A 19,133-nucleotide genomic window follows, 5' to 3' on the forward strand; every position below is an offset into this window, starting at 1 on the left:
GTCCCTGCCCGTGGCAGGGGGTTGGAACTGGATGAGCTTATGGTCTTTTCCAACACTAACCATTTTATGATATATTGCCCACTATTGAAAATGGGACACTGAAGCACAGATTGTTACAAAAGCTTTCAACCTTTCTTGATCATTGATCAGTTAAAAAAACAATGACAACAACAAACAAAGCAGAAAAAATTCAGATCCCTCTATGAATTCATGTGTTTGGGAAGTGCCTTTCCCCAATACAGAATCATAGAATGGTCTGGGTTGGAAAGGACCTTAAGATCATCTCATTCCAGCCCCCCTGCCATGGGCAAGGATGCCTCACAGCAGACCATGTCACCCAAGGCTCTGTCCAGCCCAGCCTTGAACACTGCCAGAGATGGAGTATTTACCACTTCTTTGGACAACCTGTGCCAGTGCCTCACCACTCTCACAGTAAAGAATTTCCATATATCTAACCTGAGCTTCCCCTGTTTAAGTTTAAACCCATCACCCCTTGTCCTATTGCTAAAGTCCCTGATGAGAGTCCCAATATGATATTCCAGAGGAATTTCACTTGACAAAAACTTCCTACCATGACTAGAGCATGTTAACCTTTTGCAGACCAATGGACTTGGTTTAGCACCACCTTGAATTATTTAATGAAGTTCATATCTGAGGAAATCCATAGGGTTCTACTATAGAAATAGAGAGGGTAGGATTTGAGGTTTTTGCTGTGCTTGCAGCACAGAATTATATTCTGTGAAGTTTTAATCTAGTTGTGATTATATTAATTTTTCAGCTTTCTAGATAGACTCTTTGCGTGTCTGTTATATGATGCATCTTTCTAACTAGAAATCTTTCCAGTCAGCATAAGAGTCAGAGCAAGTGCAATGTCATACATAGATAGCACAGGCTTATTGTAGACACGCTGCAGGGAGCTGAACTGCGAGTCCAGAGGCCATCAAGTGACTTGTCTGAGGCCAGACATCAGTTTGATATCACAGAGGAATTACAGCCTGGGACTTCTGTGTGGTAGTTTGCCCAAATCATTAGTCAAAAATATTGCTTATGTGGCTGCAAAAGCACTGTATAGATTAGTTAATAGGTACGATCGATAGAAAAGTATTTTCTTACTCTGTTTTTCTGTGTTACAGGAAAAAAGAAAACCGTTCTTGGTATTAAAAAAAAAAAGGAAAATCGGTAGTTCTAGTAAAATAACCCATAAATGCAATTAACCTAAAAAGAGCTAAACAGCCAAGAGAACAGGTAGATGTAATTTATCTTTTTTCCTCAGCAAACGTCACTCATCTATATTGGAAGAGTGATATCTGGAGCAATCAGCCTGTATTTAACTTACCTGCCATAAGGTTTCTTTCTTCTTTTCTACACTTGTGCGTAGTTCAGGTTACAGATACAAAAGCATGCAAGAGCATTCTGAATTCTCTTCCACCAGCATGAGTAACAAAAGGTTTAGGATGCAACTTCACTGCACAACTTTGAGTTTATACAGCTTGGGTGTGACCCACGGTTGCAGTGTGGTTACGTTTTTGTAGTAGTGTCCTACGTGAGCATCTACTTATGATGGCTTTAATTGCACAATCTTGGTTCTAATTATACTTATTTAAAACTGGTGAACGGCTGAGGCAAGATAATAAACAGCATCCTGATGTCTTAATTACTAAGAGAGGAAAACATCCCAAACTGGATCTAATGAGGAAATACAGGCTTAAGTAGACAGAAGAAACTTAATTTTGGATGGTTTGGTTTGTGTCAGTTTAGGTTTTTGACAGTATGTGCAGAGGGCAGGTATAGACAAATACACATATTGTACAACATGGATGTATGGGACATGGAGTGATCTGATTAGTTTGTAATAGCATAAACCATTTTTTTTTAACTTTTCTCCAGGCAGGTCTGCCTGAAGCCCTTTCATGTAACTGCACAGAATTCATTCTTTCTTGGAAGCATACAGAGGTGCGACATTCTCATGATCTGTTCCTGGCATGTTTACCTGTAATACACCTTTCTTAATAAGAAGCAATACATCCCACTGAGTTGACATTGTTATTACTATGCAGTCACCTGTGTACCGGGGATTTCATGGCAGCCTCTGCTCTTAAGAATTTTTCTTTATAGCTTGGTGTTCATAGTACAGGTTATAGTTTCTCCATAGCTATTTGGCGTGGCATCTTGAGCTGAGCCCTGAAGGAAGCGATGGAGCTCTTGTTCTGGGTGAGCCCTGCCCACTCTTAATTTCAGACACTCTGCTCTGCTCTTGAAGCTCCCTCATGCTCTCTTCTCCCTCATTGTGTCACAATTTATCTAGAAACATCCCTGCCAATTGGTCCTGAGAGGAACTTGCGACTATTCCCAACTTTTGATGGACTGTACTGAGGAGGGAGGAAGGGGGGATTGCTTACTTTCCTCACCCCTACACTTCTACATTGTGGTTTTTCTGTCTGTTGCCGTTTTCTGTTTGTTTCCAAATTCATATCGCGATTGATGGCAACCTGGGCAAATTAACTACCTGCAGCTTAAATTTATTTTTAAATAAAAATCTAAAGTTTTATTATGGTTTCTTGTGCATTATCTTCAGTAAGAATTTGTGATCATGTCTGAATGTGCCTGACTGAAATATTGTCACCTGTCTGACAAAAGTTGACCATATCGAACTTCTGACATCTCTGTAGTTCAGAATTTTGGCCTTATTAATTCTGCTTTAAACATTTTATACATCTGACATCAAATCTAAATCTTCAGGCTTGGCAGACCTATTTGTACATCGTTGCTGCTTCACACCCTACTTCTGCAGTGTGGCCAGGTGGTTACTGTGCCTGTCAGTCATTACCTTTCCTAGCAGTCCCTCAAGAGGCTATATTGGCTGCAGTAATAGAGAGGCCTTAACACTACTTGAAAGTGGGTTTCAGGTGAGACCTGGTTCCTGGCAATATAGGATCAGGAACCTGCAAAAGAGGCCCCTGTATGCAAACACCATGGCAGAGGTGTGCAGTAGAGGCTGCCTGGGAATGAGTTACAGCGTGAAGGTTTGAAGACAAATGTATTCCTTCTCTCCAGTGACCTTACACTGGTGGGCAGAAAGTGTTAGTTACCTTCTGTTGCTGAGCTTCCAGATTAATGCAAGGCTCTCCCCTGTGTTTCATGGTGTTTGGGACTCTGCCACATTACATAGGAATTAAGTTACCTGTTTGAATGTGTACGTGTGTTGTCCGCTCTGGGACAGGCCTATGCCCACAGGTTACAGAAATATTGTTGTCATGGACCCCAAACATTACTTTTCCCAGTCTTTGTAGGCTTTTTTTCTCCCCATTCAGGGAGTTATAGGTGTCACAAAATACAGAAATTAGATGTTCTACTTTTTTAGGTAAGAAGCTTGAGAAATGAAGGAAGAAGAATCATCCTTAATCTTGTGATTTCTCACAGTATTTCCATGGAATGTACAATTCATTACAAAAGAATACAGTTCTAGGAATAGTTTTTATTTATTGCTGACAATTAGAATGTGCTTGAAAAGAGGCTATATTAATAATCTGATGGAAAAGTCAAAACCAGGAGTGTAACACAATGACATTTGATAAAACAGTGAAACTATTTCTACAGAAAAGGACTTTAATTTTCTAGAAAAGAGGACAAAAAAACCCAAAAAACCCCAAACAATTAGAGACTACAGAATTAAGCACTCTGAATCAGGAGACTTGATTCTATTGCAGTGTAAGAGGTCACCAACTTTTGCTCTTAAGTTCCTTGCTGTCATTACTGTCCCTGTATAGAGGAAGATGTCTTGCCACATTAATGCTGAAACAGGAGATTGATTCCACTGCATTATGCAGATGCTACTGCAATGGTTACAAATCCCTTGACATGTGAAAATTTGTCACAGGAGAAGTCTACTTGCAGCTGTAAGGGACCAGTCCTGCGAGGGGTGAACTCAAAATAAATTTTTGATCTCTCTCTTGGTGCCAGTGGTGCCAGACTGGAGGAAAAAAAGAAAAAAAAGAATTAATGCAGGCTTGCACTGTATTACCTTGAGATTCCCAAGAAGCAGCAGTGCATGATAACTGGGGCACCTGCAGTTACTTGACTCCCAGCCTTGGGTTTTGAGAATTGCTTAGGGTTTGAGGCTTTGTATAGACCAGGAAATGGGAAAAGATAGTACTGTTTTCATTTACTCTTGAATAGCCTGATGGAAATGAGCAGCACTACTTCATGCCTTGTTAGGGCTGGGTACAAGTTTGGATAGTCAACACAAACTGAGAATAGGAAAACTCTCATGTCAAAGATGAGCACTCTGTCCAATGCCTACTTGGTTCATATCCATTTTGGCAATAATATGATTTTTCTAATGACTGGGGTGCTTTGTTTTGTCTCTTCTTGGCCTAAATTGGTTGTCTTTCACTGGAATAATGTTTTCTGTATATTTTTATGGAATATGTCCAAATATTTACAGAGCCACAGCAAGTCGGGCTGCTTTATAATAAACCAAGCCCTAGGAAATAGGAACTACCCAGTACTGAGTTAATCCATAAAGCAGGAGAGTCCAGAAGAAAAGAAAAAAAAGTAATAGAACATTTTGCTCTTAGGTTTTGAAAAGGCATGATTTTCTCCTACTTTAAAGAACAGAGTAACTTCTTTTTTTGGGCTGAAGCTCAGACTTATTTTTGTGCTGCTAGGGTACTGTATATAAGAATATAAACACAAAGCCAAGGTGTGGAAAAAATATCAGAGAAACAGAACAATTTGACATACAGAATCATAGAACCAACTAGGTTGGAAAAGACTTTGACATGCCTGTTTTCTTGCCCATGAAAGAAGAATATTAGCAGGTTAAACAAGTTTCTACTTAGAAAAAATAAAACATGATTTATTTTTCCATCATAGTATCTCAATATATATTTGGTAGCATTTTTATTTTCATAAATAGAAAATACAAAAAGATAATTCAACTGTGATTTTTTTTCTTACTGAGGAAACTAGACATGCTGTTGGTCATGTTCAAAGCACTGTGAATGTTGCAGCTTTCACTTACTGTATCTTGACCTGTTGATTCATCAAAGTCACTAGTAGTACACAGCGGTTCACAGGTTCAGGAAGGGGATTGGCATATGAGATCTCTAGAGAAACAGCTTTGTTCACTACGACCCGCCGAGGAATCTAAATGGCAAAGACACATTTCTGATCATTCACTGTTTCACACTTTTTTGGAGTCGGGCTTCGGTCAAACTGTAAGCAGAACATCTCTCATATTTGAGGCTGAATGAGATATTGGTAGGAGCTGTGAAATTTAACTAACAGCTGGTATGCCTTTCTCAATACTTGAAGCTGGACTTGGGTTGGCTAAAAGTGCTGTCAAGCTGGATGCAATATTTTGTGCACTATTTCAGTAAATAGTCTTGACTATAGGGACACATCTCATTAAACCTGTCTGATGTTTGGGTTGCTAAGTGGGTTGTTTGTTTTGGTTTGGTTTTGGGTTTTTTTTTTTGTTGTTGTTGTGGTTTTTTTGGTTTTGGTTGTTTTTTTTGGGGGGGGTGTATTTTTTTTTCTTTATATTGGAACATCGTGGATTAGGGTTAAAGCATTAAAACAATATAAACTGTCCCTAATGTAGATTAGAATTAAGGGTTTAAGTGTTTATTTTGGGAACAGGCAAAGTTGTTCAAAGGCAACACAAATACTTGCCAATAACTAGAATACAAGTGAAATGAAAACAAGTTTTGTGAACATAAAGCAGGGGCATGTGACTGGGAAAGAAAGAAGGTAACAGAGCTGTTCTGAAGAACAGGGGGCAGATGCAGGCAAAGAAACTGCTTACTTGCATGCTTACTTTCTCAATTTAGGCAGGCAGAATTTTAGAGCAACATCTGAAACTGCAGCCTAAAATAATGCATTTATCCCCAGATTCTCATCTTAAAATCTGAGCTCCAGAAACACTCTTTAGTTCTTTCTGTCTGTTCAGGACGTCAGGGAGAGAATTGTTTACCTTAATGATGATGTTTGTGTCCTCTAAAATGATTGTCTTCTCCACCAGCAACTTTACCCCATGCATGTGGATGACTTCACACAAAGCAGTAACTTGAATCCTTTTGTCGGTAGTCAGATATTTTCCATAATAAGAATAAGGGATCTTTAATCGGATATGTTTCCCTGTAATTTGGACATATATTTAGGAATCATTACATTCTCAAAGAATGCTAAAGAAAAGAGAGTTATTCAGGGTTGTTGAAATTATTGAACAGAATATAAGACAGCTGAGTCTGTTTATATTTCTTCCTTGTGAGACTGGTTGTGTATTTCCCTCTTCTAGTGATCCTTTTCTTAATTCATTTGACCCTTACAGTTTTGAATGGAGGATTTTATCCTGAAACTAGGGGGATCTACTCATCAGCATTTCACTGGATTCCTATCTCTTTGTATTCCTTAAAATGGTATGTATAAGCATTTTTATCTATTCCATCCTTATGTCTATTTGTTTTATATATATATAATATATATGTTAGCTATAATATAAATGTAGCCTACTATATAACATTTCATGAGACCTTCAATTCCTGGTTGAACAGTCAAAGTTTTCTGAGTAAAAAAAAAAAAATCTTATGAAATGTACCCATAAACAATAATATTAAGAGATGGAACAAGAAGATGCACTACAAGGCTCATAGAGATATGATATTGATGTTTCTTCTTCTAGTTAACTTCATGTAGCTAAGAGAGCTATACTGGCTCCTTAGGGACATTGAAAGTTACCTTGTTTAGAACCAAGATCCACAGAAGTGGTTGCCTTCAGGATCTCTGCCACTGCTCTTCTTGTGTACAGGATGGCTGACGCATTCATGTCCACCTTCACGGTCTTGTGGTCAAAAGATAGGTTACTGAGAATTAAGATCAGGGTAATGTCTTTGCCAAATACTGGAGGTTCAGCCAGCTTGAATTTCCCAGAGATCCCAGGGTTTCTAATATTCTCTGAGGGCCTTTCATCTGGAGATTCTGTGTGTCCTTCTGTGATGTTTGGTCCAAATACCTTGGCCAAGGCCTTTCTATAAACTCGTCTTTCCTCAGAAGAACCTGGTCAAAGGAGAGAACCAAGTAAAATTCATACTTGTGTTGTTATCGCTCCTTCTCTGTATAAAGGCTTTCAGAATGATATAGGGTGTCAGCTCTGCATCACACAGAAATATTGCAACACCTGAAAGTTCCCCATACTTTTATTAGGCCTCTGATCAGATTTTTCACAGGCAAATAATAAACATACTGTAATAAGGTGAATAAATCACTAAAATAAAATAAAACGCATTTGTATTTGTTTAGGATGCAGGATTCCTTTTTCTTTGGTCAGAACATGCAGTAATTTGGTGTTACTTTGCCAATCTGATGCTAACCAGTCTCTGTATTAAATACGGTTGCATTAAAACCTTGAGGAGTGAAGTATTGAAATATGACCACTGATTCTGAATGGCAAATGTTAAAAAAAGTTAAATATATCTTCCTCCCTGTGGGGTTTTTTTTTTCCATTTTTTTTGTAAGACTGAGCCACAAACATTAAGCAAACTAATATATGAATTCTGTAACCCTGAATTTAAAAAAGATGGAAAGACATAGGTACCAAGATTTTGAGTGAAGATAAAAATATTCCTGCAAACGTATGGCTGTGCAGTTCTTAACCTTTGTTGTGTTGTTTTCTGAAGTATAGATGAATGGTACTTCATCCTTTACCATTTCCTAGTATTTTGTTTCCAGAATCCAAATGTGGAGGTGAGTCCAGCAGGAGTGCAAACACATTTAACTGATTGGCAAGGTAGCTGATGACTGGATGTCAGAGCAGGAGCACAAGAGAGCCTAACTTGGTGAATTGATACAATCAGAGATGGAGGTTAGTCACTTCTTTTGGGAGTGGGATGTAATGGGGTCTTCAAAAGGAAACATGAGGAATTGGAATGGACACATCAATAAAACAGTTATTTGCAGAGAGAGACTGAGCATGATGTCTTTTGGGAGGTGGATGTCTAGGACTGGAGTTTAAGGTTTTGGATTGGTGGTTTGGTTGTTGCCCTGCTTCTACTGCCAGATGTGGCGGTAAACTAGTATTTATTAATCTATAACTTCCCATACTGCAGACCTGTGCACAGTTCATGATACATGGTGGACTCAGCCTTAAGGCTTTTTGGTATGACAGCTTGAGGGTTTGTCTGCCTTGGGTAATAAAATGTATTTTATAGCCCTCTTTTGTGTATATATTACATGTTGTACTTCTCTGTAAGCAATTAAAATATCTTTTGTATTGCATCTTAATAACGACACTACTAAATACACCATTGTACTAATAATACCAGAAATATAATACCCCTTGTACTAAGAAAGTAGTCTGAGAACAAGGGCAGAAATATTTTCTGAAGGAAGAGGAGAGATACTCAAACAAAACTGGTTACCCATCCTAGCCTAGCACTAGTAATTCAGTAGGAGATACTTGTGATAACTCTTTTACCTTCTGGATATTTGTAACTATAGGTGACATCCACACGGGAATTGCTGCCCACAGCTTTGGTGCTGATAAACCTGCCAATTATTTCGGTATCACAATAAACTCTTTTCTTAGTTCCATCCTTGTATACAATCCATCTGTTGCAATCAGCATTCACCTCCGTATACACAAATAAGGTGTCATAATCCAAGTCTACATCACCTTCTTTGATGGCTATCACAGATGCAGGGCCACACTGAAATAATCCTAAAACATGGGGAGGGGAAAGTCAAATTTCATTAGTCATGCTCAGTTTGAAGACAAAACATTAAATCATGCTGAGAACTTCTTCTGCTACCTTTACTTTGTTCTTGTGGAGTCGCATCCAAAACCTGCCACCCATTGTATGATGTTCCCAGGTCTGGGCGAATGAACCAGCTTTCGTTCCAGACATGATAATCCCTGGAGACAAAGAACAGTGTCTAGAAAGCACAGTAGTATAGAGTCCTACAAACATCCAGTTTGAAAGGAGTAAGGACCTTTTTTTTTTTTTTTAAAGATTCTATAAGATCTGTCACAAGCTGTCTTGTTACAGCAACTCACTGCCTCCTTCGAAGGATAGGTTTACTAGCTGCTTTTGAGGTGTAGACCTCAGGACAGGGAAGGAGAGAATATAGATGTTGGCAGCTTCCTTTGGGAGCAATATGAACTGTAAGTGAAAGACTTAAGTCCTGGATATATGGAGCCGTATGAAGACAGGCTGAGAAAGTTGAGGCTGGTCAGCCTGGAGAAGAGAAGCTGCGTGGAGACCTCAGAGCAGCCTTCCAATATCTGAAGGGGCCCTACAAGGATGCTGGGGAGGGACTCTTCACTAGGGACTGTAGTGGTAGGACAAGGGGTAATGGCTTCAAACTGAAACAGGGGAAGTTTAGGTTAGATCTAAGGAAGAAGTTCTTGACAGTGAGGGTGGTGAGGCACTGGAATGGGTGGCCCACGGAAGTTGTGAATGCTCCATCTCTGGCAGTGTTCAAGGCCAGGTTGGACAGAGCCTTGGGTGACATGGTTTAGTGCGAGGTGTCCCTGCCCATGGCAGGAGGGGTTGGAACTAGATGATTAAGGTTCTTTCCAACCCAAACCATTCTATGATTCTGTATACTTAGTGATTTGGTTTTGTAACCTTCAAATGTGGGAAATGCTTTGTTTAAATAGAAACTCAAAACAGCTATACTGGGTGAGATAAAGTCCAAATAGTCTATCTGTAGTGGTGATGAAAGTTACAGCAGCAGTAAAGCAGTTCAGAAACACGAAAGGTACATAGCTGCATTATTATGAACAGACTGGTTAGGTGCCAGTAACTAAGAGAGCCTTGGGAATGGGTACATTGTCAATGGAAACATACTTTTAAAGAAAATTGTAATTTTTGGAAATCAGGGATTGCAGAAACATTGGGCTAGTTGTTTGTTTGAAGTAACTATTATCTCAAAACCATGAAGAATGTTTTCTTTCCAAATGGCTGTCTAGTGTACTAATTTTGGAAAAAATGTAATCCAGACATCTCTCGGTTGCTTTTGTACTGCTGGTGTTCATGGTTTTAAGTCTCTTAAATCCTCTCTCTAATTACTGGTTAGATTAAAAAAAGAAATCATATTTACCATGTGGAATCCTTGCCGATATTAAGACTCTTTCCAGAGCTGTCATAGTACTTATCAATACTCAGGTTTCTATCCACATCATGGGCAGAGTTAAAATTTGAAACCAAACGAGTAGGAATCCCCAAGCACCTTAGAACTGAAATATATTAAAAAATAATACAAAAAAACCCCAAACAACTCCCAAGCAACACAAACAAAACACACACAGCTTTAGTTTAATGATTGCGTATATCTGAGAAACAAAGTTAAGTGTCTAAATATTTTGTGATTCTTCAGCATTTGCAGTCCTCAGAGCACTTTTCCTCTTGTAGAATTAATTGCTTTGTAGTTTTGATAAAAGCAGAGGTCACAAATGCCTCAATTTCACTACAGTCCTCTTTTCTTAAAGCTTACCTGTACACATCACGCCTGCAAAAACCCAACACTGGCCGTACTGAACAGGCTTGTAGTTGTCCTGACGCCATTTCTGGAGGATTACCACGCTACCATCCCATCTGGATGGATTTTCATCTGAATGGAAACTTCCTTGCCACTTTCCCAGGAGAACTCCATTATCATTATCATTTCCATTGATCTAAAAATAGGCCAATGGACAGAATGCACAAAATCAATTGTATGTAATGCACCATATGTAGTTAATTATATTGCTTAAGGTGCAGGTGGCTGGGCCTCAGTGGTATAACTAATGCTTTCTGCTTAAACATGTGGAATTCAGATTAAGTTGTCCATTTCTTACCATAGAACTGATTACTCGGCCTACATATTTAGGATCTCCTCTTCGGGATACATCAATGGCTGGGTCCTGACGATAGTACAGGCTCAGATCAAGCATGGTGAGGCAGATATTTAGAAGATGATCTTGAAACTGTGATCAAATAAGATTGTGAAAATATTTTCTTTAAAAAACTAAGAGAATTAGAGGAGATTCTCCTGCAGTTCTTGCCTAAAGAAGTGGTAAATGCTCCATCCCTGGCAGTGTTAAAGGCCAGGTTGGACAGAGCCTTGGGCGACATGGTCTAGCGTGAGGTGTCCCTGCCCATGGCAGGGGGGTTGGAACTAGATGATCTTAAGGTCTTTTCCAACCCAAACCATTGTATGATTCTTCCTTTCTAAGATATTCCAGCCCAAAGGTGAAAGAGACAGTGAGGCGCAAAGACAGTGTGCAGTTCAGTGTTACACTGGCTAAAGACATGGCTAAATATTTAAAGCAAAAATCTGGCAGGATGCCTTCTGCCATCCGAATAGATCACTAAAATAAAACTAAAACTGCCCAGTTTATTCTAATTGCAGTTATTAGATTTTCTTGAGTTATATCCCTGGAAACATTCAAGGTCAAGCTGGATGGGGCTTTGAGCAATGTGGTCTGGTTGAAGATGTCCTTGGCTATCGCAGAGAGATCAGACTAAATTATCTTTAAAGGTCCTTTCCAACCCAAACTATTCTATGATTCTGTGTCAGTGTCAGTTCTAGCCCATTGTTACAGCATTACAAAAATGGTGTGTTGGAGGCACACACGTACGTTGCCACTTGTACCGTGGTGCTTTGGTCACAGATGAGATCCACGCTTATACCATGAGCTTCGAGCACATGTAGAAGTCAGTCCTAGCTGCGGTGCTGTGTTAAGCCATCACTCACATGGAGGTCCTGTCAGGCACACAGTGAGCAAACCACAAGCAAGGCTAGCCAGGTTTGTTCAGTCTTCATATAAATAGGCATGCCAATTAGAGGGGCAGGTAATGATAAGAGAAAATGCTATTGCAGACAGAATAAGAGCCTAAATTAATTCCTTATGGCTCACCTGCCCATAGTACCATCCTCTTGCTTCAATGTACTTTGCATTACCCACGAAGATTATTCCATTTTCATTTAGGACGTATTCTTGTCTCTCATTTTCGTTATCCATGTAGACATCATCGCCTGAAACCCAAGTTGGGCATGCTTTCATACTTAAAGCTGAGAGTACTAGCAACCTTTCATAAACATTTGAATCTTGATTTAGCAAGGGGGAAAACTACTATTTGGAAAATGCATTGTTATAGCTCCCTGAACATGTACAGCTCAGTGAAAATGCCTGCTGTGGTTTATGGCTGGGGGCGAGGGGGAGTCCATGTTAAACTAATATAACTTTTTCCCTAATTCTGTTATAGTCTTTGTTATCTAAATATCCTCTATCTGTATGTTGTATTTTTGTGAGGAAGATGGAAAAAAGTCCAGGCTAGCTCACTGGATTTATCTGCCTTCTCAGGGTAGTTAGAATTAAAATAGACATTTTAAAAGAATCACACAGGTGACATTTCTCTCTCTTTTCCCATTGTGTTTGTCTTGTTCTAAGATTCCTAAATGAAAATGGCTACTTGCTTAATCCAAAGTGTTATCCAGAATGTTATTAGGATAGTCTGCTAACCACTTACTTTGATTTTTATTGTTACTCTTTGGTTCCCTAATCTATGGCACAACACGTAGCTGCTATGAAAGCAGATGTTTAGGTTTTGATCACTCTTTAGGTAGCAATGCCTACTTAGCTCGGTGTTTAATTTCATAATATTTAAAATTATTTTCTAAAAGCTTCAGGATTTCAAGAAATACATATAAAAAACAGTTTTTCATGAGTCAGGTTTTTTACCTTCCTATAGGAACATCCCATCCTTCCCTTCCTGCAAATATGAAGATTGTATAATTTATTTTAAAAATGTCACATTATATAAAGTCTCTTTTTGTGGTGGCTGTCCACACTTTTTATTTTTTTATAATAATGTCATTATTAGTGATTCCCAAGCTTTTGGGCCAGTCCAGGCCTGGGCAACTGTGTGCAGCTGCAGGTGCTGCACTTCAATGTGTGGATCAATTGGAAACAGAGGAGCACTGAGAATGCTCCACAATCCTGAAAATACAGCTTACGAATTAAATATAACTTATGAATTAACTCAATTATTAAGGTAGAAAAAAAAAAATGGGGGTGAGGAATGTGGCATGGTAATCAATTCCAGAAATTCTTTTGAAGAGGATAGGGCAGAAAGGGGAGAAAATCTGTTCTTCTTGTCTATCATATGTAGGATGAGAAGTTTTATGCTGAAATCAAAGCAAAAATATTTGGTTAGTTAATAGGAAAAAATTATAATGGAATGGTTAGTGTTTAATTGGAAGGAATTGCCAGGGGAGGTACTGCAACTTCCCTAATGGCTGACCGGTAAGACGGAATTAAAGACCTGTCAGGAATGACCCAAGTGCTAAACGGAACCAGCTTTAGAGCATGGTGTGGGACTCGGTAACTTCCTAAGATCCTTCTAGCCCCATGAGTTTATGATTCTGAGCAATCTAAATGTCCTTCAATAATCACTTGAAGAATATATTTTTTTTCTGATGTTCATATGCTCTCAGTTATAATGTTCTAGAGCCAGTACTTTGAATAAGCTTTTCAGGAGCTGTCAAATATCTCAGTCCCTGCCTGCGGTGTGGTTTTCATCTGAAGTTACATAGAAGTTACACCACGAGTGATCTTTCAAGGGGTTCTGGGAAGGTTTTTCCCAAAAGACTGTCTATGCAGAGGCAGTCTGTGTTTCCTGAACATCATTCTATAAGTATTTCTATCTTTAAGACAGGCTGAGCTAAGTAGCAGCTTTTTTCATCTTGGCTCTTGACACATGTTAGGGGCCCTTGACTAACATAGGGTCACAGAAGAAAACAGTGAATGATTATGGTTACATTTCTTTTATCAGCTGTTTAGTCACCTGGCTGGCTAACAGCTCCCTTAACCTGTGGTATATTTTAAGGCTAATCTTGGTTTCTAGACTATCGCGTGTTTGCAAAACTCTGTGTTTAGGAATTTGCATTTCCCCTGCAACATGCCGAGGCTGCAGAAATAAACAAACAAACAGATAAATAAAAAAGAGCAGCAAGGGGTGTCCCGTTTCAACCCATGATGAAAGACCTGGGAAATGTCAATCTTCCTCACATTAGCCCTCTGTCAGTTCTTACACAGTTAGTTGGGCTATTGTCTTTGCGGTTAACATCTGTAAGAGCAGTCTTGCTTTGATTTAGGTGCAAGTCAAGGATGTTACTGAGAAGTTCATTCATTTATAGAAGTCTGTCAGCCCTCATCTAGAGAAAAGTGATCTGCTCAAGTTCTGAAGAGAGAGTCTATGGTATCACTCCATATAGCACATCTCTCTAGGATAAAAGGGAGGGGAGAGGTGCAGCAATAGCTTCTTAGTGTAGTAAAACCAGATCTCTGAACAGATAGCTGAGACCCAAAGAGAGGCAGCAAGTTCACTGTGCAGATATGACAGCAAATAGGTCAGTTATGTTCAAGAGCAAAGGCACTGATACCTACCTGGGCACCAAGGGTTGAAGAGTAACACAAACTGCCCCAGAAATCTGGAGAAGATCTTGTTCCCCAAGGTTACCTGGAGGATGAGATTGTATCGTCCAATGACAGCATTGGCTGGGCTGGATATTGTAAAGTTCATATAACCAGCCTCACTGGCTCCTTGGACAGCACTCCAGCCACTTGCCCCCACCTCAGAGAGGTTAAATACAGCCTTTGTATGATGAGATTCTGAGGGGGATGGTCCTGCCAGAAAGAAGGGTTAATTGGTTTCCATTCCATTGTCCAGTTTCAATATTAATGAGCACATTAGCCAGGGGAAAGCATTAAAAATACATCAAGAAAAATTGTATCTCTAAAGAGTAAGTGGAGAAGTAAAGGGATAAAGATTGCAGTTCTATGAGAATATGGATCAAGCTAAGGGAGTGTTACCTATTTCAGTGACAAATGCTAGGCTCTCCCCATTCTGCTTTGGTCTGTTGAAGTACAGAGTAATAGTGAAGGCTTGTCCTCGCCTCACAGTCAACTCAGTGTTGGAGTATCTGTCAGTATGGTGTGTGCTTGCATTTACTGATGGCTGCCAGCTGATATGTGTTGGTGTCAGATCTATAAAACAAAAGAAGAGATGAAGATTCTTCCAAATCACTTTTATTAATGCTAGTATCATAAATGCAATGAGGTTGAAGAGAGAGGGGACAGAATGGGGGAACATGACCACCACCATTTTAAAGGGAATTTAAAAGAGTAACAACAACAAAAGTGGGATAGAAAGGCTGGATAAAGCATATGGCACCACGCACTATTATGGTAGGGATCTTCAAACAAGTTCTAAGTCTCTCTCATACCATATAGCATTGCAATGAAATACTACATCAGATCTGAAACAACATTGCTGCGTGTTAAACTACAATTTACACATAATCTTTGAAGAAGTAAAAGTAACATTTAACTTATGAAAAAAAAGTGCCATAATTAAATTCAAGGAAGAATCATTTTTGTCTTTGTAGTCTAAAAGACACGAAGTAATGTGAGCAAGCATTGATGGACTGAAAAAGAGAATCTTCAACATGACACTGTTGGGAGAAGAGCGAACTGCATGCAAAGCAACATTTTAAAAACTGATTTCGAAATGTTTTTTTCATCATTAAACAAGAGAGAACCCTGCTTTGCAATTGCCCAATTCAATAATCATCTTCATTTCCAACTTTAAAAAGCAGAGACACTGTCATTACCACTTTCCTTTGGTAGAGTTTTAATGCATCTTTGAATTCCCATCTGTAGACTCTGTGCCCACAGCTCCAGTTGGATGAAGCTAATTTTGTTAATACAAAGCATAACACATCTCTGAAATACCATGTAGAAATTAAAGAGTTTAGATGGAGTTCTGCATGGTGCCTTCTGAAGCAATGGGCATTTCTTTTCTCTCCTTCCCCCCAGTATCCTCTGCTTAGCTCAAAAATTATGCTCAAACAGGTCTGATATTATAAGGACAACAAAACATTGAAAATTAAGCACAAGAACAAATTACAGTATGAAATGTCTTTCAGGTAAGAGATCTGAGCAGATACCTACAGCGCATGTATCTTTTGGAAACAGTCCTGAATAAAGTACCTGCTGAAGGGAAGCAGATGACATGCAGAACTCACCTGCCATTCCCTCAGCTTATGAGAATTGCATACAACTTCTACTTTGTTCTTCAAGGATGTCCAAGTCACATTAATCATAAAAAACCCCAACAGACCAACAACCAGCAATCTTTTTGTGCTGTCAGCTGAAATTTGAGAGGAGAGGTACTTAGCAGTTGTTATTAATACCTGTAGACTTGTCAAACGAATTAACTAGTTCCTATAATATATGTATGCCTGATGCCAATGTTCCTACTCAACGTGGGTGTAATTATGGGAGGAGATACCAAATTACTTACTCAGAGGAAATGCGTTCTCTTGAATTCCAAGACAAGAAGAACTTCCTACAAAGGATAATAGGTGTGCCATGAATAAGTTATCTTTAAGGATGAGGAAATGGGGAGTGTGGTGGGATGTAAAAGCCATATGAAGGAAAAAGGAACATTTCCTGATTACTTCCAGATTGCTTAATGTCACTTCTGGTTTTGCTAAGTAGCTGTGAGTTGGGTTTAGAGGGGGTTTTTTGGGGTCTCAAATTATCTCCAACCGCCTTCTGACTTACGTGAAATTATCAGCTCCCACCAGAAACAAATGTCTGTTTACCTGTTATGTTGGTCAGCTCTATACTACTCTTTCAGCAAACGTTTTATTTCAAAAAGAACCCACAAACTATTAACCATGAGTAGTTTTTATCAGTACAAACTCTAAGCCTGTCTAGCTTCGCAACTGTGAACATATTTCTGTACCCTCACTTAAACATGTACAGATAATAAAGTAACAGTGTTGCGGCAAGGAATATTTAGCTGTTTAAAATCATGCAGCTCCACTGATCACGTTTTAGCACTCAGTAAAGGCTTAAATAAGTCTGAATTTTAAGTTAGAAAGAAAAACCAACTAAACAAAACCCCACAAACTGGAAGAGCAGCAGCCATTCAGCTCCAAAAGCTGTTTCTAAGGTTGATTTTACAAAAAAGAATAAAAAAAAAATAAAATTCTTCTTGCACCTTTTTGAGAAACACTGTTTGATACCATGAAGAATAGGAACTTATATGACATTCATGCTAGCCCTAGTCTGAAAAAACAAAACCAAAACCAAACTAAAAACACTTTTTCACACTTGGCAGCCATATATCTAGTATGGTGTATCTCCACTTACATTATAATTCAGAGGTTCTTCCTCCTCTTGGAAATTTCTGGGATGTTCAGGGTGTCAGAGCTTGTTCCAGGAACTGCCTCAAATGGATTTGATTGCTGTTCAGAGCTACTTTAGTTGGTCTTTTTCTCTTTTCCTTAATTCGTATTCCTTGGAAACCGTAAGAGCCACAAGCCTCTGATGTTACCTGATCTTCACACACAGCCCTAGTGACAAACCGCATCGACCAGTTCTTAAGTTCAGGTGCTTAGTACTTACAGTGATTGCTTCAGATGTTATACATTGCTCCCACTGGAATATGACGATTTCCTTTCTTCTTCCTTGCTACTCACATAAGTAATTAAATCTCCAAACACTTTTTCTGTCTTAGCTGCAACCACCACCTTTACCTCTGTATGACACACCCACGGCAGTAGTCATGAAGCCACCAGAACCTCTCTTGGACTGGCCTACATCCCCAACAGACACCTGCCATTCCACACCTTCACCACAGTAAAGCATCAGCAGCTGCTTTTGTAATCTCTTTGGAATGCAGTGGTCATGGTTCCTAAGTGACTAATGACTTAACACTGTCGCAGGTGTTTTTCCTAGCTCAATTCCACCCACCTATCATCCAAAATGGTTCAAAGTATTTTGTTCCTCCTTTTTTCCCTTGACATTGTAGTGCAGTTTGCTAACTTTCAGAGAAAAACATGGTCTTCTATTTCATTCATCTCCTGAATAATTTTAGTCTATTGTTCAAGTATTGCACTATCATATCCTCAGGGTAACAAGGCACTTGTATTGTTACTACTCTTTACTAGAAGGAGATCAGTATAACTTCCACAAAAAAATTTGTGGAGTCCCTTCTGTGAATATGTCCAAGTAGGCACACACAAAGAGTCTGTAGTCAATCTGAGCTTGGGCTGCTCAAGTAACAGTGAGGAGTCCCTCTGTCATGTCACAAGTACCTTGTGCTGTGTGGTAGAGGTGGGGCAAATGCTGCCTCCTGGCACTTGTTAAGATCTTACTGGCTTCCTGGTCCAGCAGTCCAAAGTGCAATAGAGCAGTAGCTTGACTTTCCATTCACTTCATCTACAGAGATCATTTTCAGTCAGAGATTGATTTACTGGTATGCAATGATTGGCCATAAACCAAGTCGCTCACTGGGCTGCACCTAGTTCACTTGTTCTTGGAACCCAGCTTTTGGCCTTAAATGCTATCCTTCCATAAGGGGTTGAAGGAAGCTTTACTAAATCTGAATTCTGAAAGATGACTTCCTGATGCACAATCTATGGTGAAGAATTCCTCATTCTTCTCAAGTTAAAATTTAAGATTACCCTCCCTTTGATTCCCAATGAAGACTTTCAGCAAGTGTAAAATAGCAGTGTGCAAAAATACCATGTACGCTGAGCTGAGCAATTATCTCCGTGTTTGTCAAATGGCTCTCAAATTGGGCACCACCCAAATTCTTTTTGAACGTTTCCTATGCTTCATTTGGTCACTGTAACTTACCAAAAAAGGAAAAATGCCAGGACAGATTTTGCAGCAATTAACATGAATTGTGCAATTCATGCTGGCTGCTTTCTAGTGTCATGGTTGCAGTAAGGTGAAACACGGCTTTGAAAGTCCACTGTGTAAGGCTTTGAATGTGTAAGAATGAGTTTATGAATGTTTGTGCAGATACAAAAGAACTATTTCCAAAGAAAAACAGACAAATGTCAAACTAACAGTCTCTGAATAGAAGGTAAGATGCTCTTCTTATCAACATGGACACTCAGAACGGTAAATAAGAAATCAAATATTCCTCAGTTTATTTAAAATTACAGTGTAAAAATTTGGTGATCTGATGTTTGTAACTCCTTATCACAGGAAGCAAGGACTTTGTTTTGCTAATTCTCTCATTATTTTCTTACACAAGATTTCTTGCGATATTTTGTTCAATTTA

General features: G+C 39.1%; 2 protein-coding genes across 2 annotated transcripts in view; both read right to left on the bottom strand.

The window, feature by feature from the left end:
- Positions 1-1,343, bottom strand: part of LOC104413703 (protein-glutamine gamma-glutamyltransferase 6-like) — a gene marked incomplete at its 3' end in the record, with an annotated part of 7,750 nt that extends 6,407 nt beyond the window's left edge. Inside the window, exon 1 of the mRNA XM_010024774.1 lies at positions 1,337-1,343. Coding sequence (XP_010023076.1) covers positions 1,337-1,343 — 7 coding nt within the window. The remainder of the gene's footprint in view (positions 1-1,336) is intronic.
- A 2,476-nt stretch (positions 1,344-3,819) lies between these two features.
- On the bottom strand, positions 3,820-16,081 carry LOC104413704 (protein-glutamine gamma-glutamyltransferase 6-like). Its single transcript, XM_010024775.1, has 13 exons — positions 16,075-16,081; positions 14,861-15,034; positions 14,435-14,674; positions 11,903-12,021; positions 10,841-10,969; positions 10,498-10,678; positions 10,105-10,240; positions 8,811-8,914; positions 8,477-8,719; positions 6,742-7,059; positions 5,978-6,141; positions 5,024-5,148; positions 3,820-3,970 (listed from the first exon to the last, which is right to left on the bottom strand). The coding sequence occupies exons 1-13, from the start codon at positions 16,079-16,081 to the stop codon at positions 3,820-3,822; spliced, it is 2,091 nt and encodes a 696-aa protein (XP_010023077.1).
- Positions 16,082-19,133: the final 3,052 nt, after the last annotated feature.

The sequence above is a fragment of the Nestor notabilis genome, unplaced genomic scaffold (genome assembly GCF_000696875.1).
Source record: "Nestor notabilis isolate BGI_N333 unplaced genomic scaffold, ASM69687v1 scaffold4532, whole genome shotgun sequence".
Classification (NCBI taxonomy): domain Eukaryota; kingdom Metazoa; phylum Chordata; class Aves; order Psittaciformes; family Psittacidae; genus Nestor; species Nestor notabilis.